The 27,915-nt window shown below is 43.4% G+C and overlaps 1 protein-coding gene across 1 annotated transcript; it reads left to right on the forward strand.

Moving 5' to 3' along the window:
* LOC110509877 (PHD finger protein 24) lies at positions 1 to 27,879 on the forward strand. Its single transcript, XM_021591056.2, has 8 exons — positions 1 to 531; positions 9,936 to 10,378; positions 18,706 to 18,891; positions 21,601 to 21,679; positions 23,718 to 23,920; positions 24,056 to 24,222; positions 26,154 to 26,231; positions 26,375 to 27,879. The coding sequence occupies exons 2-8, from the start codon at positions 9,938 to 9,940 to the stop codon at positions 26,469 to 26,471; spliced, it is 1,251 nt and encodes a 416-aa protein (XP_021446731.2). The 5' UTR covers positions 1 to 531; positions 9,936 to 9,937; the 3' UTR covers positions 26,472 to 27,879.
* The last annotated feature ends 36 nt before the right edge of the window (positions 27,880 to 27,915 follow it).

Consider the following 27,915-nt stretch of genomic DNA (forward strand, 5'->3'; position numbering starts at 1 on the left):
TCAAGAAGGTAACATTTTAGATTGAGTAGCCTGCAAGTTATATAGTTCCTCAAAAATGTCGATTGACTGACTAGCAAGGCTCGTTGTTAGTGTGGGTCCGAATAGTGAATAGCATTGCTTCATGGTTCAACTTCGGTCTCGGTGTAACTGTGCTGTGCATACATACGGCTGCATTTTCGACAGAGTTGCCCTGTAGCTCTCCACGCGCGCAAGTGACAAGAAAGAGATTTCAGCACTGGAGCTGTCCAAGCAATCTTTTTGACGGACTCGCATCACTCTTATCACCTATGCTATAGGTTATTTCGATCACATTTGCACTATAGATTTGTAAGTGAGGCTATTTGAGTGAGTGTCACGCATACATAAAATACCATTCAATGCATTGTGGTAAAGAAACACGAGTAAGCTAAACCCGCACATCGCCTACTTTTCATTCAATCGAAGCCTGGAAATGCTGGGTGGCCGTGCGTGAGGCACAAGAAAAAAGGAATTCTCAAGTCACGGTGGAGAGTTGTCCGATTTTTATCTCAGGTAAATTCCGTTTATTTATATTTTCAATATGACAGAGATTAACAGCAATATTGTTAGATAACACAACGTTTCACAGATGCATTTCCAAATACTTTTTGATTGATGCGTCAAGGATGACAAGGCTCGAATCGAATCTGGGGTTATTGCAGCAGCTATAGAATTTTTCCTTACCAGACAATGATTGATGGCTGTGTTTTAAAATGAACATTCATAGGCGGGATTTAGTGATCTAGTGTCATGAAGTTCCTCGCATCTCTTTATGTGCAACCAGGGTGAAACGCACATTTGCTGGTGTGTAATGAAGGCTTGGCATCAGACCGTTTTGCAGCCGATCAAGGTCAGCTCTCAGACGGGTGCGGATGCTAGCCACACATGATTATGTCATGCATTATAACCTCTCGTTGGGTGGTTCAACCTACCTTTGGTTCAGTACTACTACAGCCTGTGTGTCCCATCCTGGGCTAATCCTTTGGTAAACACAGGCCCTGTGCCTGGGGAATCCTAGTGCCCTGGACTGAGTCCTGCTCCCCAGCCTGTGACAGATCTCCTGCCTTTTGCACAGTGCCCATTGTCAGCTTCTCTCAGCCTCAGTGTATTGGCTGGCACTGGCACAGCCTCTCAGTTTGCCTGGCAGCCTGTGAATGCCAACATGGGGACTCCTCTCTAAGGATGCATTTAGAATTAAATTCCTCCATCCTCCACTTCCAGGCGCTTCTGTGTTCTCGGTGTACCAGAGATATGGAATCCCAGCAGGTCAGGGAGATTTTGTCTCAGGTATTTTTGTGTATGTTTACCAGTGTGTGTGTGTGGTTATTTTGTGTGTGTATGGTTGTTTTGTGTGTGTATGGGTGGTTTTTGTGTGTGTGTGTGTGTGTGTGTGGTTGTTTTGTGTGTGTGTGGTTGTTTTGTGTGTGTATGGTTGTCTTGTATGTGTGTGGGTGGTTTTGTGTGTGTGTGTGTGTGGTTGTTTTGTGTGTGTGTGGTTGTTTTGTGTGTGTATGGTTATTTTGTGTGTGCTTGTATTTGTGTTTACAATTCTGCTCACTGGTGAAGGCCTGGCCTGGTGGAACTTGTTAGTGTAATTAGTTCCAGGTCTTTGGTTTGCTGGTCCGTGGATGAGATCCTTGGCTAAATGGGATTCATTCCCATGAACAGGAATGCTATGTGGCGCCCCCATTCAATTAATATCCCCCCACAATCCTGGCATGAAAAGGAGGACTGGTTGGGATTCTAATCTGCACATACCGAGAATGGACCTGTGAAGAAAAACATGTCACTACTGTCACATGGACAACCAACTCTGTAATCAGACCCAGCACCTTAACCCCTACTGTCAAACTGGGTTCAATACAGAAACTAGAGCTGTTCTTTATGATCATAAACTGTCTGTTGGGAAAAGCCTGTACAAATAGTCTATATCAAACATATTCTCTTAAATCCACCAGTTTGCATAATCTAGGATAAAAGATTGCTATTGTAGGAGCTTAACGTGGATGACATTCCTCAGGGACACCTGTGCAGACGAGGTGTCTGACAGAATACTAATGGACAACCAAGGTGTCCTAATACACTGTTTTGCAAGGCTCACAGGAGCCAACCCATTCTAATTCCAACCCAAGATTAATGTCCTGTTTTGCATACGCTCTGCCTTTGCCAAAATGTCGTCTCCGCGGGACAAAAATAGATTCTCTATTACACCAAGGACTTCAAGTATTTTGGGGGGTATTATCCATGAAACGTACAAAATAAATGTCAAATCAAATTGACTGGCTTTCATCAGTGCACCGTGTTGTGTTGGTGAATTATGGTACTGTTCATTGTATCACTTCCCTTCAGTGGGCTCTGAGCAGGGCTGGCAATGCCAGACATGGTCTCATCTCATAAATCATGTCTGACCAGTGGAGTGTAGAGAGCCTACAAAAGGGATTACTGGGAGCAAGAGCTAGATCAGAGGGATTTAAAGAGCACCATGGCGCCATCTTCCTCCAAAAGTATCAATATTTCATTACACCAAGACAGTGCTGTGAGCTCCAGCCATCCTGTTCACCACAATTGGGTGCTTTGCTTCATAGAGCAAACCCAGATGTCTTTGTTAAAGCTGACAAGCTGATAAAACTGATTTAAATGTTTCTATAGGCAACACAAATATATTCAGACTTTATCACTCCAAGATCGCATAGCAGTTCAGACGTCTTTTGTCCTCGTCTTGTCGTGTCCTGTATATATATATATTTACAACTTTTTTCACATACATTTTATTTTTATTTTCCATCAACTCATCTTCAAAACACTTTCCTGCAACCAGCCTCACCAATTTATATTTATAAAAAAGTATTATTTACCTCAGATCTGTAATCCTCCAAGAAGCTAGCCAGAAACTTCAAGAAGCTAGCCAGAAACTAGCCAGAAGCTAGCCAGGAGCTAGCCCAGAAGCTAATCCAGAAGCTAATCAGAAGCTAGTTAGCTTCTTTACTGGCAAATCGTTAGTATTCAGCTAACCACAGTATGTGGTCATCAGCTATCCTTTAGCTCGAAAATCTATCGAAAATCTATCGCCAGTTTTGTACGGCGCAGCGCGGCTCGGAACGGAACATACCGGACCAATTTTTCTCTCCATGTCCCTGGATTTCAACTGCTCTCTGGACATTCATACCCGGATCTCACAGCTAGCTAGCTGCTATCCGTGTGACAGTCGGCTTTCGTCGATTCCGGAGCAAACATCGATTGTTCCGGTGCTAGCCAGCTCCGTCAATCACTCCTGAGTTCCATCATTCACTCCTGGGCTGCAGTCACCTATCCGGACCCGTTTTACTGCCTACACGGAGCCCCACCGGGCCTTCACAACTGGACTGCCGACGTTATCTACCTGAAGGAGATCCGGCTGGCTCCTCCGTCGCGACGTTACCTGAACGCCCATCTGCGGCCCGCTAACCGTTAGCTGTCTTACCGGCTGCTATCTGAATAGACAATCGGACAATTTATTTATTTTTATTATTATTATGTTTTCTTCTCGGGCCTCTATAACTATATCTATTGTTCTTATCTTTGTTGTTGTGTGATTTGGATTAATCCCCTCTACCACACGGAACCCCACTAATCAACTGACCGAACGCAAGAGGTGGCTAACAACATACCTCCATCCTCTGCTAGCTTGCTACCGATGGCCTGGCTAGCTGTCTAAATCGCCGTGACCCTCAACCAACCTCTCGACTCACTGGACCCTTTTGATCACTCGACTAAGCATGCCTCTCCTTAATGTCAATATTTCTTGTCCATTGCTGTTCTGGTTAGTGTTTATTGGCTTATTTCACTGTAGAGCCTCTAGTCCTGCTCACTATACCTTATCCAACCTATTAGTTCCACCACCCACACATGCAATGACATCTCCTGGTTTCAATGATGTTTCTAGAGACAATATCTCTCTCTTCATCACTCAATACCTAGGTTTACCTCCACTGTATTCACATCCTACCTTACCTTTGTCTGTACATTATACCTTGATGCTATTTTATCGCCCCCAGAAACCTCCTTTTACTCTCTGTTCCAGACGTTCTAGACGACCAATTCTTATTGCTTTTAGCCGCACCCTTATTCTACTCCTCCTATGTTCCTCTGGCGATGTAGAGGTGAATCCAGGCCCTGCAGTGCCTAGCTCCACTCCTATTCCCCAGGCGCTCTCTTTTGACGACTTCTGTAACCGTAATAGCCTTGGTTTCATGCATGTTAACATTAGAAGCTTCCTCCCTAAGTTTGTTCTATTCACTGCTTTAGCACACTCTGCCAACCCGGATGTTCTAGCTGTGTCTGAATCCTGGCTTAGGAAGACCACCAAAAATTCAGACATTTTAATTCCAAACTTCAACATTTTCAGACAAGATAGAACTGCCAAAGGGGGCGGTGTTGCAATCTACTGCAAAGATAGCCTGCAGAGTTCTGTCCTACTATCCAGGTCTGTACCCAAACAATTTGAACTTCTACTTTTAAAAATCCACCTCTCTAAAAACAAGTCTCTCACCGTTGCCGCCTGCTATAGACCACCCTCTGCCCCCAGCTGTGCTCTGGACACCATATGTGAACTGATTGCCCCCCATCTATCTTCAGAGCTCGTGCTGCTAGGCGACATAAACTGGAACATGCTTAACACCCCAGCCATCCTACAATCTAAACTTGATGCCCTCAATCTCACACAAATTATCAATGAACCTACCAGGTACCTCCCCAAAGCCTTAAACACGGGCACCCTCATAGATATCATCCTAACCAACTTCCCCTCTAAATACACCTCTGCTGTCTTCAACCAAGATCTCAGCGATCACTGCCTCATTGCCTGCATCCGTAATGGGTCAGCGGTCAAATGACCTCCTCTCATCACTGTAAAACGCTCCCTGAAACACTTCAGCGAGCAGGCGTTTCTAATCCACCTGGCCGGGGTATCCTGGAAGGATATTGACCTCATCCCGTCAGTAGAGGATGCCTGGATATTTTTTAAAAATGCCTTCCTAACCATCTTAAATAAACATGCCCCATTCAAGAAATGTAGAACCAGGAACAGATATAGCCCTTGGTTCTCCCCAGACCTGACTGCCCTTAACCAACACAAAAACATCCTATGGCGTTCTGCATTAGCATCGAACAGCCCCGTGATATGCAGCTGTTCAGGGAAGCTAGAAACCATTATACACAGGCAGTTAGAAAAGCCAAGGCTAGCTTTTTCAAGCAGAAATTTGCTTCTTGCAACACTAACTCAAAAAAGTTCTGGGACACTGTAAAGTCCATGGAGAATAAGAACACCTCCTCCCAGCTGCCCACTGCACTGAAGATAGGAAACACTGTCACCACTGATAAATCCACCATAATTGAAAATTTCAATAAGCATTTTTCTACTGCTGGCCATGCTTTCCACCTGGCTACTCCTACCCCTGTCAACAGCACTGCACCCCCAACAGCAACTCGCCCAAGCCTTCCCCATTTCTTCTTCTCTCAAATCCATTCAGCTGATGTTCTGAAAGAGCTGCAAAATCTGGACCCCTACAAATCAGCCGGGCTAGACAATCTGGACCCTTTCTTTCTAAAATTATCTGCCAAAATTGTTGCCACCCCTATTACTAGCCTGTTCAACCTCTCTTTCGTGTCGTCTGAGATTCCCAAAGATTGAAAAGCAGCTGCGGTCATCCCCCTCTTCAAAGGGGGGGACACTCTTGACCCAAACTGCTACAGACCTATATCTATCCTACCATGCCTTTCTAAGGTCTTCAAAAGCCAAGTCAACAAACAGATTACCGACCATTTAGAATCTCACCATACCTTCTCTGCTATGCAATCTGGTTTCAGAGCTGGTCATGGGTGCACCTCAGCCACGCTCAAGGTCCTAAACGATATCTTAACCGCCATCGATAAGAAACATTACTGTGCAGCCGTATTCATTGATCTGGCCAAGGCTTTCGACTCTGTCAATCACCACATCCTCATCGGCAGACTCAACAGCCTTGGTTTCTCAAATGATTGCCTCGCCTGGTTCACCAACTACTTCTCTGATAGAGTTCAGTGTGTCAAATCGGAGGGTCTGTTGTCCGGACCTCTGGCAGTCTCAATGGGGGTGCCACAGGGTTCAATTCTTGGACCGACTCTCTTCTCTGTATACATCAATGAGGTCGTTCTTGCTGCTGGTGAGTCCCTGATCCACCTCTACGCAGACGACACCATTCTGTATACTTCCGGCCCTTCTTTGGACACTGTGTTAACAACCCTCCAGGCAAGCTTCACTGCCATACAACTCTCCTTCCGTGGCCTCCAATTGCTCTTAAATACAAGTAAAACTAAATGCATGCTCTTCAACCGATCGCTACCTGCACCTACCCGCCTGTCCAACATCACTACTCTGGACGGCTCTGACTTAGAATATGTGGACAACTACAAATACTTAGGTGTCTGGTTAGACTGTAAACTCTCCTTCCAGAACCATATCAAACATCTCCAATCCAAAGTTAAATCTAGAATTGGCTTCCTATTTCGCAACAAAGCATCCTTCACTCATGCTGCCAAACATACCCTTGTAAAACTGACCATCCTACCAATCCTCGACTTTGGCAATGTCATTTACAAAATAGCCTCCAATACCCTACTCAACAAATTGGATGCAGTTTATCACAGTGCAATCCGTTTTGTCACCAAAGCCCCATATACTACCCACCATTGCGACCTGTACGCTCTCGTTGGCTGGCCCTCGCTTCATACTCGTCGCCAAACCCACTGGCTCCATGTCATCTACAAGACCCTGCTAGGTAAAGTCCCCCCTTATCTCAGCTCGCTGGTCACCATAGCATCTCCCACCTGTAGCACACGCTCCAGCAGGTATATCTCTCTAGTCACCCCCAAAACCAATTCTTTCTTTGGCCGCCTCTCTTTCCAGTTCTCTGCTGCCAATGACTGGAACGAGCTACAAAAATCTCTGAAACTGGAAACACTTATCTCCCTCACTAGCTTTAAGCACCAACTGTCAGAGCAGCTCACAGATTACTGCACCTGTACATAGCCCACCTATAATTTAGCCCAACCAACTACCTCTTTCCCAACTGTATTTAATTAATTTATTTATTTTGCTCCTTTGCACCCCATTATTTTTATTTCTACTTTGTACATTCTTCCATTGCAAAACTACCATTCCAGTGTTTTACTTGCTATATTGTATTTACCTTGCCACCATGGCCTTTTTTGCCTTTACCTCCCTTCTCACCTCATTTGCTCACATTGTATATAGACTTGTTTTACTGTATTATTGACTGTATGTTTGTTTTACTCCATGTGTAACTCTGTGTCGTTGTATCTGTCGAACTGCTTTGCTTTATCTTGGCCAGGTCGCAATTGTAAATGAGAACTTGTTCTCAACTTGCCTACCTGGTTAAATAAAGGTGAAATAAATAAAAATAAAAAAACACTCTATGAGAAAGTGCTCTTATTTAGCTTGTGCAAATTCTATTTGCTGTAGCTCTGCCAAAAACACTGCACAATCATTATTCCTGCTGTGTAACACTATGTACCCAGTTCACCATAGGCTTTACGAGTCTTGTTATATGCAACAATATGAAAGATACAAGTGCCCATAAAAGTGCCTAGAATTCCGCCCATACAGTATCTCGAGACCTAGTGGGAGAATATCCAGACTGTTGCGGTGGAGCTTGTTCAGAATGGGATTGCATCAAGTCCTGCCATGCATCAAATCAAAATCAAATCAAATGTTATTTGTCACATACACATGGTTAGCAGATGTTAATGCGAGTGTAGCGAAATGCTTGTGCTTCTAGTTCCGACAATGCAGTAATAACCAACAAGTAATCTAGCTAACAATTCCAAAACTACTACAAGTGTAAGGGGATAAATATGTACATAAAGATATATGAATGAGTGATGGTACAGAGCGGCATAGGCAAGATACAGTAGATGGTATTGAGTGTGCAGTATATACAAGTCCTGTCCCAAGGAGTGGCCATGTTTTCCTCCCCATCTACTTCTTATTTTTATCCAGGGGCATTTAAATCATTCAGAGTGGTTCAACCTTCTGTGCAGAGCAGCACAGGCAGCTGCTCCTGTAGGAAGCTAGTGAACACACAGCCCGAGGGAACCACAGCACTCCTCCTCATTTCTATGGATTTAGCCTGCGTTGTAGTATGTGGGCCAAAAGATAGTTGTTTGCCACCCTCCAGACATTTTCAGTCTTTAGTCCCGTTTGTAAATAAATACAGTTTTCACATCTATGAATTCTCACATTCTGAGTGTCTTCTGAGGTAAGATTAGTGTAAGATACTCTAATGAGAACACCAGTCAAGTGTGAGGGGAAGTATAATGTTCAAATGTTATGCATTTTTGACAGTTTCATGGCCAAGGCTTTGGGTTAGTAGACCTGCTAGATAACCAGTGGCAGATTTCTAAATTCCCTTTATTACATCAGTGTGCAAAGCACTGACCCACGTGTGTCAGCTTTGACTTGACCACAGAAGAACAATAAATAAGGCCCTCGTTTAAAATTCACAAGTTAACCTCAAAACGGTGAGGTCTCCTACACTGCTCAGTCTCTCTGTGAGCAGCGGAGGCTCCAGCTCCATCTCCGTGGGAGGATGCTACGTAATGAAAGGTGGACAATGTCTTATGTCTATCAGGGGGTTCCAGGCCCTTTTAGTCAGGATATGGAAGTGTGTTTGTGCCAGGTCTGGTCAACCAGGGATGGCCTCTAGTGGAGCTTGACTGTGACCTTCCTGTGGTTCTCCTCGGATGCCCTGTTAGATAGTCTATCATAGAGCCTCATTACTGTGTCTGTCTGTCTGATGTGTCACCCGTCCCCCGTCACCTCAACACTCTGGAGGAGGATGGACACATCACTGGCTGAGATTAATTACAGCAGCATAATCATCTCCTCCTGGCACTCAAAAGACTTTGATGAGCTTGTGTTCACACTGTGTCCCCCTGCTCCCTGTCTGTCAGTCTGACTGTCCACCCGTCCATCTGTCTGAGCTGCTAGTTTCAGGAGGTCCACAGAAAGAGGCTGTACCAGCAAAGGCAGTAAAGGCCGATGGGTGTTTGGGAAGAGTGTCCTATCCTCCAAATCCTGTCATTGAGCAAGATTCAATAATATACCAAGAAGGCCCACGCACAGAAGTCTCAAAACTGTAGTCATATTAGAGCTAACTGAGAAAGAGAGGACAGGACAGAGGCAGGGAAGCACTCCGATGGTACTCTAGATGAATGGGATTGGATTTCACACAACCACTTATCTGGAGCGTGGCTGGATGAGATTGCATTTCAGATCGCGACATGTGTCCTCTAAGTACCATGTAATCAACTTGAATCCCCAACAGCCCCCTTTTCAATAACGGAATTCATGGTCTCGAATGAGCCGAGTGGAATAAGTGAAAGTAGTTCTTTGTTTGTTACAGGAGCCACTGAAGACTACTGTGTTTTGTTCTACTCTTCCCGTTCATTTTATTTGTTGATTTATGTTTAATGCTCATATCTAAAGTAATTTAATGTGATTGATGAGCATTAATGGTGGCAATCCAGGACCAGGAATGGCTGAGCTCAGTCTGGTGATAGATCATGATCCGACAAGGCACAGACGTCAATTCAACGTCTAGTCCATGTTGAAATGACATGGAAACAACTTTAGTTCAACCAGTCCAGGGGGGTGTGTAACTGTACCTGAGAATGGAACCATTATGCACACGCACACAAAGTTGGTCAACATATCACATTAATCATAACGCTTGATAAAATGGCAAGTCCAATTAGCCATATCTCTCAAACAAAAGGTATGCCATGCACACAGTAATGAGTACCCATCTCTCTCTCTCTCTCTCTCTCTCTCTCTCTCTCTCTCTCTCTCTCTCTCTCTCTCTCTCTCTCTCTCTATGTAGTCATGGGAGTGCTCATGTCTAAGAAGCATCAGGTGGAGAAGGTGCAGAAATGCACCTCGGTCGTCTCCGCCTTTCAGGAAGGGGTAAAGGAACGCGCCCCATCCACAACAAACCAGGAGGAAGGATCCAAAGAGGAAAGAGAGGGGCCGACTGAAGCCTCGCCACCACCCAACCTGGAGGAGAAGGAGGAGACAGAGCACAGAGAGGCAGACAGCAAAGCGGGGCCCTCAGGGACCTCCCAGCAGGCTGCAACTCCAGCCCCCACCAAGGACGAGTGTAAGGTCAACCAGGAGGCCTGGAATAGGTTACGGGACGGGAAGGGGGTGGAGCCTGAGGATCTGGACAAGACCGGCCATCAGCTCACCCCAACTGCCTTTGTACGTCCCAAGAGAGATGCCAACGTTGACCAGCCTATGGAGATAGCACTGGGACAGAGAGAGCAGGTAAGATAGTGTGGGATACAGTACAATAAAGGGTTTGCTTTGTTCTTTAAACCCCTGAATTTTTAAGATATGTGTGAGAAGGAATTACCATGGCAACAGCAGACTTATCTCCATGAACTCCAGTTGAGTTAGGATGTTTCGACTGAAAAGAGACCTAAACATCTGTTAAGTATGCTGAGTCTTTAGTATTTCCCCCCATAGGTGAGATAATGTGTGTTTGATGTATGCTTTTGTCACACCAGCTATTTTCCCTCTACTCTACGGTAGAGCCTTTGTGTTGGCGTCTAAGTGCTCTTCATAGAGAGAATGCTGTTGTGTGGGCAGGTGCTCAAGCTGTCTCTGTGAGGAGGCCTTGGCCTCTGCCTCACATCCCAGGGTCACCATGACTAATAGGGGTCCTGAAGTGGTCAGAGACGGGGGCGGGGTTCAGGACTGGACCAGATGACCAATTTGTCGCTTGTGGCTATTAGGAAGAGCAGACTTTTATAATAGGACTCTCAGAGAGGATTGAGATTGTTTTTATGCTTTAAATCACTCTAATGGTGCTCATCAGAAACAAAAGGTAGAACAGAGTGGACTATTTTCAGTAATGAGGAATAATATGTTACATCTGCAGGGACAGACTAGAGAGGAGCAGACAAAACATTAAGATTGAGACGTATAAAGAGGAGGAAGGGAAGCGCTACTAAGGTACACAATAGTCCATTTTGGTAGATAGAAGGTGTTCTTTGGGACTCCCTGACGAAGGCCATGCAGCCGAAACGCGTCGGTTTAAAAAAAATCTTTGTTTCTATTGAACATGCCATACTAATAAAGGCATTTTAATTAATTATATGAAGAGTGCCTTGGTCCTCCTTTCTTTAAGATTAAGACGTTATCACATCAAATCAAATCAAATTTTATTTGTCACATTCACATGGTTAACAGATGTTAATGCGAATGTAGCGAAATGCTTGTGCTTCTAGTTCCGACAATGCAGTAATAACCAACGAGTAATCTAACCTAACAATTCCACAACGACTACCTTATACACACAAGTGTAAGGGGATAAAGAATATGTACATAAAGATATATGAATGAGTGATGGTACAGAACGGCATAGGCAAGATGCAGTGGATGGTATCGAGTACAGTATATACATATGAGAAGAGTAATGTAGGGTATGTAAACATTATATTATATTAAGTGGCATTGTTTAAAGTGCTAGTGATACATTTTTACATCAATTTCCATTATTAAAGTGGCTGGAGTTGAGTCAATATGTTGGCAGCAGCCACTCAATGTTATGTTTGATGTCCTTGAGATAGAAGCTGTTTTTCAGTCTCTCGGTCCCTGCTTTGATGCACCTGTACTGACCTCGCCTTCTGGATGATAGCGGGGTAAACAGGCAGTGGCTCGGGTGGTTGTTGTCCTTGATGATCTTTATGGCCTTCCTGTGACATCGGGTGGTGTAGGTGTCCTGGAGGGCAGGTAGTTTGCCCCCGGTGATGCGTTGTGCAAACCTCACTACCCTCTGGAGAGCCTTACGGTTGTGGGCGGAGCAGTTGCCGTACCAGGCGGTGATACAGCCCCACAGGATGCTCTCGATTGTGCATCTGTAGAAGTTTGTGAGTGCTTTTGGTGAAAAGCCAAATTTCTTCAGCCTCCTGAGTTTGAAGAGGCGCTGCTGCGCCTTCTTCACAATGCTGTCTGTGTGGGTGGACCAATTCAGTTTGTCCGTGATGTGTACGCCGAGGAACTTAAAACTTACTACCCTCTCCACGACTGTCCCGTCGATGTGGATAGGGGGGTGCTCCCTCTGCTGTTTCCTGAAGTCCACAATCATCTCCTTTGTTTTGTTGACATTGGGTGTGAGGTTATTTTCCTGACACCACACACCGAGGGCCCTCACCTCCTCCCTGTAGGCCGTCTCGTCTTTGTTGGTAATCAAGCCTACCACTGTAGTGTCGTCTGCAAACTTGATGATTGAGTTGGAGGCGTGCATGGCCACGCAGTCGTGGGTGACCAGGGAGTACAGGAGAGGGCTCAGAACGCACCCTTGTGGGACCCCAATGTTGAGGATCAGCGGGGTGGAGATGTTGTTACCTACCCTCACCACCTGGGGACGGCCCGTCAGGAAGTCCAGTACCCAGATGCACAGGACGGGGTCGAGACTCAGGGTCTCGAGCTTGATGACGAGTTTGGAGGGTACTATGGTGTTAAATGCTGAGCTGTAGTCGATGAACAGCATTCTCACATAGGTATTCCTCTTGTACAGATGGGTTAGGGCAGTATGCAGTGTGTTTGCGATTGCGTCGTCTGTGGACCTATTGGGGTGGTAAGCAAATTGGAGTGGGTCTAGGGTGTCAGGTAGGGTGGAGGTGATATGGTCCATGACTAGTCTCTCAAAGCACTTCATGATGACAGAAGTGAGTGCTACGTGGCGGTAGTCGTTTAGCTCAGTTACCTTAGCTTTCTTGGGAACAGGAACAGTGGTGGCCCTCTTGAAGCATGTGGGAACAGCAGACTGGGATAAAGATTGATTGAATATGTCCGTAAACACACCAGCCAGCTGGTTTGCGCATGCTCTGAGGATGCGGCTGGGGATGCCGTCTGGGCCTGCAGCCCTGCGAGGGTTAACACGTTTAAATGTTTTACTCATGTCGGCTGCAGTGAAGGAGAGTCCACAGGTTTTGGTAGCGGGCCGTGTCAGTGGCACTGTATTGTCCTCAAAGCGAGCAAAAAAGTTATTTAGTCTGTCTGGGAGCAAGACACCCTGGTCCGCGACGGGGCTGGTTTTCTTTTTGTAATCCGTGATTGACTGTAGACCCTGCCACATACCTCTTGTGTCTGAGCCGTTGAATTGCGACTCTACTTTGTCTCTATACTGACACTTGTTTGATTGCCTTGCAGAGGGAATAGCTACACTGTTTGTATTCCGTCATGTTTCCGGTCACCTTGCCCTGGTTAAAAGCAGTGGTTCGCGCTTTCTGTTTCGCGCGAATGCTGCCATCAATCCACGGTTTCTGTTTTGGGAATGTTTTAATTGTTGCTGTGGGTATAACATCGTCAATACACTTTCTAATGAACGCTCACCGAATCAGCGTATTCGTCAATGTTGTTGTTGGATGCAATGCGGAACATATCCCAATCCACGTGATCGAAGCAGTCTTGAAGCGTGGAATCAGATTGGTCGGACCAGTGTTGAACAGACCTGAGCGCGGGAGCTTCTTGTTTTAGTCTCTGTCTGTAGGCTGGAAGCAACAAAATGGAGTCGTGGTCAGCTTTTCCGAAAGGAGGGCAGGGGAGGGCCTTCTATGTGTCGCGGAAGTTAGAATAACAATGATCGAGGGTTTTACCAGCCCTGGTTGCGCAATCGATATGCTGATAGAATTTAGGGAGTCTTGTTTTCAGATTAGCCTTGTTAAAATCCCCAGCTCCAATTAATGCATCCTCAGGATATGTGGTTTCCAGTTTACATAGAGTCAAATGAAGTTTGTTCAGGGCCATCGATGTGTCTGCTTGGGGGGGAATATATACGGCTGTGATTATAATCGGAGAGAATTCCCTTGGTAGATAATGCGGTCAACAACTGATTGTGAGGAATTCTAAGTCAGGTGAACAGAAGGACTTGAGTTCCTGTATGTTGTTATGATCACACCACGTCTCGTTAATCATAAGGCATACCCCCCCGCCCTCTTCTTACCAGAAAGATGCTTGTTTCTGTCAGCGTAATGCGTGAAGAAACCAGCTGTCTGCACCGACTCCGATAGAGTCTCTCGAGTGAGCCATGTTTCCGTGAAGCAAAGAATGTTACAGTCTCTGATGTCTCTCTGGAATGCTACCCTTGCTCGGATTTCATCAACCTTGTTGTCAAGAGACTGGAAATTGGCGAGTAGTATGCTAGGTAGTGGTGCGCGATGTGCCCGTCTCCAGAGCCTGACCAGAAGACCGCTTCGTTTGCCCCTTTTACAACGTCATTGTTTTGGGTCGCCGGCTGGGATCCGATCCATTGTCCTGGGTGGAAGGCAGAACACAGGATCCGCTTCGGGAAAGTCATATTCCTGGTCGTAATGATGGTGAGTTGAAGTTGCTCTTATATTCAGTAGTTCCTCACAACTGTATATAATGAAACCTAAGATTACCTGGGGTACCAATGTAAGAAATAACACGTAAAAAAACAAAATACTGCATAGTTTCCTAGGAACGCGAAGCGGCCATCTCTGTCGGCGCCGGAAGTAGACTGCGTTATTGAAACGGATGGCCAAAGTGTAGAAGCAACAGAATATTGTTATTTGAATTTGTATTTATTAAGGATCCCCATTAGCTGTTGCCAAGGCAGCAGCTACTCTTCCTGAGGTCCAAACCCATTAAGGCACTTACAGTACATATAAAACAAAATATAAAACAGTACATCATATAACATTATTACACCACTACATATCTACAATACAAAATGTATAATACCACCTTACAACAATATTACAGTGTGCGTGTGTGTAGTGTGTGTGCTAGCGCTTGTGTGCGTATGCGTGTGTCTGTACCTTTGTGTGTGTCTCTTCACAGTCCATGCTGTTCCATAAGTTATATTTTTATCTACTGCTTGCATCAGTTACCTGATGTGGAAAAGAGTTCCATGTAGTCATGGCTCTATGTAGTACTGTGTGCCTCCCATAGTCTGTTCTGGACTTGGGGACTGTGAAGAGACCTCTGGTGGCATGTCTTGTGGGGTATGCATGGCTGTCTGAGCTGTGTGCTAGTAGTTTAAACAGACACCTCGGTGCATTCAGCATGTCAACACTTCTTACAAAAACAAGCAGTGATGAAGTCAGTCTCTCCTCCACTTTGAGCCAATAGAGATTGACATATCATTCATTTTTAGCTCTCCTTGTACATTTAAGTGCCAGCCGTGCTGCCCTGTTCTGAGCCAATTGCAATTTTCCTAAGCCCCTCTTTGTGGCACCTGACCACACAACTGAACAGTAGTTCAGGTGCGACAAAACTAGGACCTGTAGGACCTGCCTTGTTGATAATGGACTTCTCCCCATCTTAGTAACTCTTGTATCAATATGTTTTGCCCAATATACAGTGCCTTGCGAAAGTATTCGGCCCCCTTGAACTTTGCGACCTTTTGCCACATTTCAGGCTTCAAACATAAAGATATAAAACTGTATTTTTTTGTGAAGAATCAACAACAAGTGGGACACAATCATGAAGTGGAACGACATTTATTGGATATTTCAAACTTTTTTAACAAATCAAAAACTGAAAAATTGGGCGTGCAAAATTATTCAGCCCCTTTACTTTCAGTGCAGCAAACTCTCTCCAGAAGTTCAGTGAGGATCTCTGAATGATCCAATGTTGACCTAAATGACTAATGATGATAAATACAATCCACATGTGTGTAATCAAGTCTCCGTATAAATGCACCTGCACTGTGATAGTCTCAGAGGTCCGTCAAAAGCGCAGAGAGCTTCATGAAGAATAAGGAACACACCAGGCAGGTCCGAGATACTGTTGTGAAGAAGTTTAAAGCCGGATTTGGATACAAAAAAAATTCCCAAGCTTTAAACATCCCAAGGAGCACTGTGCAAGCGATAATATTGAAATGGAAGGAGTATCAGACCACTGCAAATCTACCAAGACCTGGCCGTCCCTCTAAACTTTCAGCTCATACAAGGAGAAGACTGATCAGAGATGCAGCCAAGAGGCCCATGATCACTCTGGATGAACTGCAGAGATCTACAGCTGAGGTGGGAGACTCTGTCCATAGGACAACAATCAGTCGTATATTGCACAAATCTGGCCTTTATGGAAGAGTGGCAAGAAGAAAGCCATTTCTTAAAGATATTCATAAAAAGTGTTGTTTAAAGTTTGCCACAAGCCACCTGGGAGACACACCAAACATGTGGAAGAAGGTGCTCTGGTCAGATGAAACCAAAATGGAACTTTTTGGCAACAATGCAAAACGTTATGTTTGGCGTAAAAGCAACACAGCTCATCACCCTGAACACACCATCCCCACTGTCAAACATGGTGGTGGCAGCATCATGGTTTGGGCCTGCTTTTCTTCAGCAGGGACAGGGAAGATGGTTCAAATTGATGGGAAGATGGATGGAGCCAAATACAGGACCATTCTGGAAGAAAACCTGATGGAGTCTGCAAAAGACCTGAGACTGGGACGGAGATTTGTCTTCCAACAAGACAATGATCCAAAACATAAAGCAAAATGTACAATGGAATGGTTCAAAAATAAACATATCCAGGTGTTAGAATGGCCAAGTCAAAGTCCAGAAAAAATGTCAGTCTCTCGATGTGCAAAACTGATAGAGACATACCCCAAGTGACTTACAGCTGTAATCGCAGCAAAAGGTGGCGCTACAAAGTATTAATTTAAGGCTGAATAATTTTGCACGCCCAATTTTTCAGTTTTTGATTTGTTAAAAAAGTTTGAAATATCCAATAAATGTCGTTCCACTTCATGATTGTGTCCCACTTGTTGTTGATTCTTCACAAAAAAATACAGTTTTATATCTTTATGTTTGAAGCCTGAAATGTGGCAAAAGGTCGCAAAGTTCAAGGGGGCCGAATACTTTCGCAAGGCACTGTATATGTTTAACAGTTTACAATCCAGCGTTTAGTCACCTCAACTTGCTCAATTTCCACATGATTCATTACAAGTTTTAGTTGAGGTTTAGGGTTTAGTGAACGATTTGTCCCAAATACAACGCTTTCAGTTTTTGAAAGATTTAGGACTATCTTATTCCTTGCCACACCTTCTGAAACTAACTGCAGCTCTTTGTTAAGTGTTGCAGTCTTTTCAGTCGCTGTAGTTATAAAGATGAACATAACACTTGTTACAAAAGATAATAGATATCAGATATCAGCCTTAAATTCAAATGTTCATGTTTGGAGCTGTAGGATACTTCACATAAGAGAGGAAAATGAGCAGTACTGTGTTTTTCGTAGATTAGTCATCAAGGAAGTACTCAAAGTCTTGGTGGAATCAGATATAATTATGATATTGGCAGGCAATTTCAGCCTCCTTCATGATTGGGTAAAATCAATAGAGAAACTTCTCCTTTCCTATCAGGCTCTCTACAGATAACTGTAGTTAGAATCCTCACACAGGATGACTCACACATAATGATACCAGACAAGATAGCTAGAAACTGTTGTTGAGTTACATCTGTTTCATAATGTGATGCGAGTATAGACCACTATGTCTCTAGGAATAGGTTTGATTATAGAGCATGGGGGAGGTATGATTCCTCCTGGCTATAGTCACCTGTAAGGGACCAGGTTTAATGAGGTCAGTCCATAAGACTGTGACGATAGTAATGTTTTTCATCCTGAGGTCAAAGCAGTATTAGAGGTTAATACTAAGAGACTGACTGACTGCGCTATGGTATAAGTTCCCACTATAATAATATTGACTGTGTAAACAGTCATACGTCTTCTGCCTGTGAATGGAGTCCTGAGGGATGGACCTGAAATCACCTGAAAGAGAGACACTAAACTGATGACTCTAAAATGATACAATACTATGAAATAAAACAGTGCACTCTAAGCTTTGAATCTAAACTTGAATCATATTTGTTTGAGTGTATGGCGGTATTGACACATCATTCTTTGCATTCACTGTTTGATCAATCCAATAACCTGTCTAGACTGTAACATTCAGGAGAGAAGAGCTAGCCTTCAACATGGTGACATGTGATTCAAAGCTCGTCTTTCTGACAGTCTTTGTGAGAGAGAGGTGTGTCACAGGGGATTATTTCTATATTTAAAACCCTAATGGAAAAGCTTAATGGAGTGGGTATGAAAAGTTTGATTATGAAAATATGTTAAATGGATGCTTTGGGACTTGGGCAATGAAACCCTTTATATACTTTCCTACTTAGATGAACTTATGGATACCATTTGTATGGTCTCTGTTTCCAATATGAAGGAAGTTAGAGGTAGTTTTGCGAGTCAATGCTAACTAGCTTTAGCGCAATGACTGGAAGTCTATGGAAGTCTTATCTGCAAGCATGCTAGCGCTAGTTAGCAACTTCCTTCATACTGCACTCAGAGACATAAAAATGGTATTCACGAGTTCATCTTTCTATGGTGAAGTAGATATGAATTTACCGTTATAGGTTCAAAATCCTCTTTTCAGCCCATACTACTTAGTCATTTGGATAAGTCAGTGACTTCATATGATTCTCAGACATATACAGTAGATGGATCTTTCAGCAAGTGGATTTGGAACAGAACTTACAAGTCTCCTATTTAGGATTCAACCCCCACCTCATGCTTTAGGAGTATGGTCTTTAACCCAATGACCTGATTTGCCTTTTCCCCAGCCGGTGAACGATGAGATGTGTGAGGTGTGTGAGGTGTGGACGGCCGACGACCTGTTTCCCTGCAGGACCTGCACACGGGTCTTCCATGATGGCTGTCTGAGTGAAATGGGCTACCTGCGTCCCGAACTCCTGCAGGAGATGAGGGAGACAGCTCACACCGCGACAGGCTGGAGCTGTTACTACTGTGTCAGTCACTCAGTCAATAATCACCTCCTATTGGCTATTCACAAAGACAAACCACACTCCACAAAGACTGCTATTTCACCTTTGTATGATGCATACCCACTACTGTTACTATAACAGACACAACTTTAAACAACACACACTTTATGAACCTGAACACACCTTGCACCCACACACACATCTGTATATAAGTGTATTCTCTTATTATACTTCCAGACAGATCCTCTTTCCCAAGTGTATGTTTATAAAAAAGACAGTAATACATCATTTGGAGGAAATGTTGAATGCGTGCCAAGATTTTTAATCTCATAATGAATTAAATAGCTTTGTCTTCAACATGAAGGACACTCCACTAATCTTTGGAGAATCAATGTGCAATATGGTACAATTAAAGTGTAGACAGCATAAGGGTGCATTTCCTAAAGTGCTCTTCAGACTAAAGTAGAGGGCTTATCTTACTGATGTAGGATATTAATTTGATCCGTCTGTTGCAGGAGAATTTACTTATGGTGTATTTGAGAATTAAAAAAGCCTTCTGAAGTTTGTAATTTCCACTTAGAAATTTCAGACTTGATTTTCCCTTACGCAAAATGTAATAAAATCCTACAAAAAATGTCAAATAATTATAATCCACATGATAATGAACATTTCCTGTTGCTGACGGATTATTTTCCTGCTGGTGTGAACTGGCTCAAATTAGGATCCTACATCTGTATTTTTGCAGACTGTGAGAGTTGAAGCTGATTGAGAGACTTTGATGAGTACAATTTTAAGGCAGTTTGAGAAGGGACATCGATAGGGCCAATTGACTTCTTCCTCGCTGGCCCATAATCAGTATGAGTGTGAGGCAGAAAGTGAAGAGAAGCGTGATAGTGGAAGAAGATGAAAGTGACAGTGAGAAAAATACACCTTTTCATCTATGAAGAGTTGAGCTCTAAGAACTGTCGTCGAAGCTTCAGAAACAAACACTATTTATTTTATCGCCTGGGAAAGTCATCCAAAATGACCCCTTTGAAATGTAATTTCACAGCTTTGGTGTTGTGTCATTCTCACATCTCCTCTCATCCACAGTCATGGGGCTTGGGGATTTGCCTGAGGTGGTGAGAGCTGGTGCTGCCGTCACCACTGACTAGACTTTTCCACTATCGAGGGGACCAAAAAGTCACCCTCGTGTCCCTATTATTTTATTGTGGTTGCTTAAGGGTCTTTGCAACATAATAATTAATTGCTTGTAATCATTTATAATCATTTATAACTCCCCCTAGTGCTCAGGATAGAGTAACCTACTGTATTTAAACTTGTTTGGATTGTGGATGAACAAATACATTTAAAAAAAACTTTAAGCATTACTCGGGAGATTAAAATATAAATCGGAAACATCTAGTGCGCGTCATCCAATTGATTTCTATTGTTGACACTTATGATTAGTTATTCTCCCTGAGGATTTCAAAAGGGGTTTTTTTTCACCATGAACTGATCTTGAGCAATAGTTTAACAAACCTGCCAGAGAATACACAAACACACACCAAGAAAGTGGGTTGTGGTGTTTAACTAGACACCCAGCTCAACACATCCCACTACGTACAGATACAGAAAAGCTTTCTCTCTTTTAAACATGAAGTCAGCAGTATCCCCGTGCTGAGGAGATTGAGCACTGTGGATATCGAGTGAGAGACTATGGTACACAGCTGATCAATGCACTCGCATTTATGGGTTTATTTGCAGACCTGTATTGAACGCAGTGTGTTTACGCAAATCCTGGAAAAGTAAAAATGTCACCCAGCAGGCCATTTTCAGCAGCCCCCAGATTTGATTCACCACTCCTGCACGCCCTCCTCTTCTGGTGTGCTCCTGTTCTGACAACCCAGCACCACAGTTCCAAATCAGTGGCACATAGGAAGAGTTTATTGTATGATATCTGGCAGGCAGAGTTTGGACTCTTTAGCATACATGTGAGGAATACATTATTTAAGGGATACGCCTGTCTTTCCTGGAACTATTGTTTATTTGATTCCTTTAAGGGGTTAGCAAGAATGCAAAGAGCACACCCAAAGCCTTCGTTTTGGACTCATATCCTGTTTTGAGCTCCATATTAGTGCATAAAATCTTTAATCAAAATACATTTTCGGAGGTGATGCTACTGGAAATCAAACGGCCTGATTTCCATAACCCTGGGCTATCCAGAGATTTCACATACCATGGCCAATTATCCACCCCAAGTATTACAGTCTGTCATTCTCATCCTCCAACTCCCTCCCCTCAACTTGCTCATCAGAGATAAACAGCGTAGAGAGACTTAGCAACCTCCACACACCTGCTGCAGATAATTAACTTAATAGAAGGTTTAATGTGTGTTTGACCTGAACTGCACCCTTGCCAAGGAGTGTAGTAAAATGGCTGCTGGGCTTACATTTTCCTATTACCATGGTCGTTTATTCCAAACCATCTAGTACACACTTGACACACTTGTCTATAAAAATAGCTTCTGAGAAACTGCATAATAAGCTAACAAAGGCATTCTGGATCATTTCTGATGCACCCTGAACTGAATTTAGACACACAGCACATGAATCCATTAGGGTTTGCTCCATTATAGAGCATATGAGGGCAGCGGGGCACACTTTGGGCTGACCCATACTTAATTAGCTTCAGACATGAGTTTGTATCAGATCTCTCCCCATTAATAGTGACCTTCGCCCCTTTCTCCCATAGGACAACGTGAACCTGCTCCTGACTGAAGAGGAGATGTACAGCCTGATGGAAACCTTCAAGCAGTGCAAGATCATCCCTGGTCAGTCATAATGTCATGGTGCTTCTGCTGCACCTCTAGAAAACAATACATTACACAGCCGACAGATCTGCATTATCTGGGACAAGTAGGCTTTATTGGGTATAGCACTGTAGACAGTGATTAATAGATCAATACCCCCAGTACATTGTGTATACAGGTTGTTCTCATTCACTTCAAGCATCTCTGAGCCAACCCTCTAAGCACATAAGCAAAAGGTTGCTGAGAACAGAATGGTGCCAAAAGCTCTCTGTTTTTGTAATGCACAATGTCGTGTCTCTGACCGATTAAATTATATGACAGGCTATTTTATCAAATCGATTACCAAATGTTTGATTGATTACATGATCGAATTAAACTATGCAACAGTTAACTTGTTAATAACCTGGGGCACCACGGAACAGTGTTTATAGAGCAGTTGTCTTCCCGAATAAACTCTTAAAGATCTGAAGATCTTTTATATCAATAGCAGTTAATTATTAATCATCACCTTATTCAGTCTCATCTGAATGTCGTAAAATTCTTGGTTATCTGCACGAACCCTGGCTAACAAGTTGAATCAGCAATACAAAAATTGGCTTAATTATTTATTTACTAAAAACCTAAATAATCACACAGAATGACATATACACAGGATAGATCATACATCGATTACTAATGATGTCATAAAAGAAAAAGTCCTGAGCGGACAAAACCGATATGACAGCTGGTTACACAAAGAAAGGGGGTTGGGTTTGAATGAAAGAGCGGGAAGACTGAGGGACAAAGGGGATTGGGTCTCTATCAGACCTTGAGAAGCTATGCTACTGTAAATACAGAATCTTATGCTTTCTAATTACTGCCTTTTCGGAAAAGGAAAATGCATGATTATATTTACTCTGAGCTGCGCTTCGATAGATGGGTCGAAGATGGAAGACTGGTTTGCCCAGTAGAGATTGCCATTGTCCTTTGAAGAATCTTTCTGGTCATAGTGTTGTAGAGCGGATACGTTGAAGTACCCTGTTGTTCTCAGGAGATTGTCTGTCCTTTCCTAGGCCACGTACATTTACAGCTGCAGCTGATAACTTGACGTGTAGGATGTATCACTTCTTTAGTAAATAAGAGTTTAAAGTTCATACCAAATTACCATAATCAGCTTGCGCTGTATTCTGGATGGTCTAGTAGAAATTCATCCTTCCAGCGTGGTGATTGTCCCTTCCACGCGATGTAAATCTTATAGAAATTTCATTATGTAGAGTGGATATTCAACCATTCGCAACCACAGCTCACGCTGGGGTTTTCTTAGTCTGATGTGAATTGGGTCACGGGGGCTTTTATACTGGAGAAGAGAAAGGCGTGTTTCATCCCTATCCAACCAATGTCTGTTCACTTGGGTGTGGCCACTGTGTGAGCATAGTTTACTTATGAAAACAATTCTCTCATTTAGAAGGCTAAAATTTAAACTTTTCACAAATAGTTTCATATTTAAACATTTAAATTTCACAACAATTCCATGTGAATCTGATAACTAGAATGTGTAGACTTTCTAAGATACAATTTATGTTGTCCTGTCATCGGTAATAATGTTCCAGACAACAATTGTTCTGACATCATATGCTTTAAGTACGAACGGACACTGTCAACTGGTTGGATTACAGAAATATTGTTCCATTCCCCAACTTGTAGATGTTACCATACAATCTCTATGTTTACAAAGGCCTTTCCAAGAATCCATTCTGTAGAGTGGAGAGAATAGGGGGAAAGGTATTTATGGGGGGGGGCATAAGCCTCACCCAACAGGGAAACGTCATGACAACAGGTTCATAGTAACTAATCAATATGCCTCTGTAGCTTCTCGTTACTGTATGTATTTCTTAGCAATTGTCTGTTACAGGTTTCTATAAAACTGCACATTGTGCTTCAGCCTGGTTTCCGTGTGATATAAATGACAGGCGTTCTCGGAATTTGTGAAATTAATAATAATCATAAACTAATTGCATCTGGATCACTGCTTGTGGAGATTAATTTGTGGGTGTTGTGATGAACTGCTCTTGCTGTATAGAGTCGTGCCTGGTGTCAGATGAGCTGCTGCAGTACCGACACTTTGTGTCCAAGCAACTGTTTGAGAAGGACCTCTCTGATGAACAGGAGGAGGAGGTGTTGGCCCAATTCGCTGCCCTGGACCCGGAGAAGAGGGGCCAGATCGAGTGGTCTGACTTCCTCTACCACGAGTCCCTGGAAGTGCTCAAGAAGTTCCGCACAGAGGTACCAGAATCCATCAGAACCCACTAAGTCTGTGGCATTCAAGTGTGGTGTGTTACACATTGACACACGTGCATATAGACACATACACACACACACACACACAAAATCTCATCCTCTGGATGCCTTTGTTCCCAGAACTCCTTGGTGCGGCTGTTGAGTGCTAAGGAGCGGGACCATGTGCGGTCAGTGTTCATGGGTTTGGACCTGGATAAAGACAGTGTGGTCACAGGAGCAGAGACCCGCTGGGCCCAGCAGTCCTGGTTTCAGAAGCTCAGCATGGAGTCCCAGTCCTGCAATGTGAGGTGAGCACAACACTGTTGAGCCCATAAACATCCATCCACAGAGGTTGAGAAGTTAATTAAAGAGGTTGAGAAGTTAATTAAATGTCTGTCACAGACTCACAGTCAGGAGCTTCTACTCAAGGGGAAAATAGAACTCAATCAGTACAAGGTAATGTGAAAAATTCCTCAAGCCTCTTTAATCCGCTTCATACTCTAGAACTAATAACACTTAACAAAGAGATGTTCAATTTAACGTGGCATGAGATGCAGAAACGTCATTGACTGTGCCTGAGAGGTGTGAACTAAAGCTTACTACTGGGGTTTCATCAGTTTCATTTCCCCTGTTGCAGCCGATGAATTTACTTTTCTGCTTTGCATGCAGGTGCACGGTTAGGGAAAATACATCTTTGAAATAGAGGGTTTGATGACAATTCTGATGGAGAGAGTCATGCATACGCATGGAGGCAGAACTGAGTGTTTGGTATTAGTTTAAGGTTAGGGTTAGGCATTAGGGTTAGCAGTGTGGTTAATGTCAGGGTTAAGGTTAAGTTTAAAATCAGATTTGTATGACTTTGTGGCTGTGCTAGCTAGTGACCACTCTGCAGAGCTGCCTTCAGTTCAAGATTCATGACAATAAATGCCAACCTGCACAAAGTTGATTCTAATTCATTAAACAGTGAACCCTCCTTGAGTAGAATACTTATGTTTATCATTGGTGTCAGACCCAGATCTTGGAGTCCCATTGACTCCATTAGTTCTTGGCTGCTCTGAGCTGAATGGAACAATTAACTTTAGCTAGGTTTATTTCTATCGCTCACCTCTCTTCATCTCACCGCTCCTCATCTCAGTGTGGATAATTGCACTGTCTGTGATTGGAGACTTTCTCTCAGGTACTGATTCATTCACAATCATTCACTGATTGAGTCAGTGTGTGTGTGTGTGTGCATGTGACTGTGTGAATGGACTACCCTGTACTGGCCTCCATTGTTATATGTCATGTCATACCATTCCATCCGCCTTATCACCTTATGTCCCATCCTTCAGACTCATTGGATTGTGTTCTCCTGTGAATTGTGGGTAAGTGACAAAGCACTGCATGGGTTATCAGTATTTTGTCTTCTCTTTAGCTTCTCCAAGCCCTCAATCCACAAGTAATCTCACACGACCTATTCCTTTTTGAAGTTCCACCCATAATTTCACTCACCCTCTCACCAAGGCCAGGATAAAGTCCATCTGAGGAATACTGGAATCATAGAGAAAACACTACAGGTGGGATCTATAAAAGTCCAAGAACAATTGAGATGTCTTGCTTATACACAAAGAGCCCTTCATATGATGACTCCCTGTTGGTTTGAGCTGTGGATAAGACATATCCAGTCCTCTCATTAGAGGGTTCAAAAGGCAAACTTTTGTTCTACTGTGAGAAGCTCTAGAAGGCTTCCCTCGTAAGCTTTAAGAAGACACGGGGGGCCAAGTGGATGTGAAAGAGTCTGGTCCCTACGCCAAGGACCGAGCATGCATTCTAATTCACCTCTTAGGTCAGACAAGACAACAAGGTGCTCATAGAGATTACTCACAGTGTATAATATATACATAATATTAAGCCAGAGAGTGCAACAAGACTGAGGATGTAGCAGAAAGTGTTCAAGTATTCATCTTTCATAGAAGAGGTTTACATGCAGAGCAAACCGTGAGCCTGTCTCTTGCTCTATCTTTAATAATTCATGAGTTGGGCTGTGGCCTGGAATAAAGCCATTTGGTCTCAATAACCCACTGAGATATTTTCAATGTGGTTTTGCATTAGATTTCTACCTGACCTCTTCACAGATTAAACAAATTGCGTTTCAAAGCTAAAGGGTGTCTTGTCCTTGGCAGACATGTTGGAAACTCAATGCCACCTGTTGTAGCGTATAGTGAATCTGTCTGTCTTGTGTGTTATTTTCCTGCTGCAGTATTAGCCATGTTGGCCCAATATCTGACAGCAGCCCAGCCAGCTCCAGCAGTGAGAGAAGCACTCAGAAAGATGACAGGTATGTAATAAATATAATTGTGTGTTTGCAGGCCTATGCATGCTTGAGTGTGTGTGTGTGTGTGTGTGTGTGTGTGTCTGTCCTTAGTTGACCTCAGTTTAGAGGATATGGCTCCCTAACCGCTTCTCTGTTCCCATCACCAGACCAGTGAGCTGGGATGACTTCCTGAGGGAGAGTGCCATCTACATCCTCGCTGCCCGGCCCAACAGCTCGGCAATGCATATCCGCCTGCCCCTATAGCCCCAGTGATCTCACCTTGCCTGGGCCGGGCCCCACCATAGAGAGAAGGCCACCCCTGGAAGTCCCTGTGTAGGACAGGTGGAGAGCCGGTACCTTTGCACTGTAGGGGAATACTGTACCACGCAGAGACTGGACAGAATAAGCCATCCACAGATCTCCTGCTTCACACCATAGATCAATGACCAACTAACACCAACAGTCAACGACCCACTGACAACAACAATCAATGACCTACAAGTACTTACTGAGGGTAAAATGATAAACAACCTGACAACACAAGCTGACAATCCACTGGTTATAGATACTCCTGAAACACAGGATAAAAAGCAACAGCCCATTTTCAACACAAGCCAACAATTCACTGATGCTTTGAAGACTCGGGGTATCCTGGTAGGCACACATTCCCCTAAACGATAACTACTATATATAGTCAATTTGTCATGCTACAGTCTTACAAACCTCTATATGATCAATTCAATTGGATTAGAAGGACAATGATAGGCTGTCTTATGCTATCACATATCCTGCTATTGGGTAAAGCATCATATTTGGATCAGCTTCTGTATTGTAACACTGTTTTGTATCACTTGGCATCATACTTGTTGATCATAAAATAGTATCTGTCATTTAGGGAGATTTTGAAGCCCCTTCAAATCTTGGTCAATGAGTGTATAGGACTGACCGTGCAACTGCTCCAGATCAGCACATGTACCAAACAGGAATAACAGCTATCCGCATACATAATATTATATATTAAGACATGCCATACATACAAGTATAATGACATATTATTATGCATTAAAAAGCTGCATTTATTCCTGTACCCTCTAAGCTATTTTCAGTTTTTCCACTCACTTGTTCAAGATCCATATATTTTTGATGATTCTGATATTGTAATGGACACTAACCCAGTATCTGGCCTGTACATTCAGCCATAAGTACATTTTCTCTTGTAATGTAGTAGTCCAACCCCTGCGTATGTATGCTATGACAAAGTAGAATTATCTGCTGCTGCTGCCATTCCAATCTTGTATTTGAACACTGCCATTTAGATTTGTACGGCTTTGAGGATTATTTGTTGGAGTTTAAATCATGCATTGGAAAGTAATATCTCCTTAGGATGAAGGTTGAAGCCCACGCATTAGGCCTTCATGATACTTGCATAAGCATTGCTTCAGACCTGGCTTTGTGGACATAACAGTTTGCCTTAGTTAGGGTAACATGTTGATACCTTTTCCAAGGTGCTGCAGTATGTCATGTGTATGCTTATGTAATGAAGGTCCACTTGTCTGGTATCCTGGCCTGAAGTAGCTCATTACTTGAATCCTAAGAGGGTAAAGGCTTTGGAATTATGTGACAGTGCTGAAATAAATGAATGGCATTAACCCTCCTAAATCACTCTCTGTACTACGTATTTCTATGCTAAGTGTCCAATTCCCAAGGA

This window comes from Oncorhynchus mykiss, chromosome Y, assembly GCF_013265735.2.
Source record: "Oncorhynchus mykiss isolate Arlee chromosome Y, USDA_OmykA_1.1, whole genome shotgun sequence".
NCBI classification, from domain to species: Eukaryota; Metazoa; Chordata; class Actinopteri; order Salmoniformes; family Salmonidae; genus Oncorhynchus; species Oncorhynchus mykiss.

Coding starts and splice junctions, on each gene's coding strand:
- LOC110509877 (XM_021591056.2), top strand. CDS start 9,938: ATGGGAGTGCTCATGTCTAAGAAGCATCAGGTGGAGAAGGTGCAGAAA. Junction 24,223..26,153: donor TCCCAGTCCTGCAATGTGAG/GTGAGCACAACA, acceptor TTCCTGCTGCAG/TATTAGCCATGTTGGCCCAA. Junction 26,232..26,374: donor AGCACTCAGAAAGATGACAG/GTATGTAATAAA, acceptor TCCCATCACCAG/ACCAGTGAGCTGGGATGACT.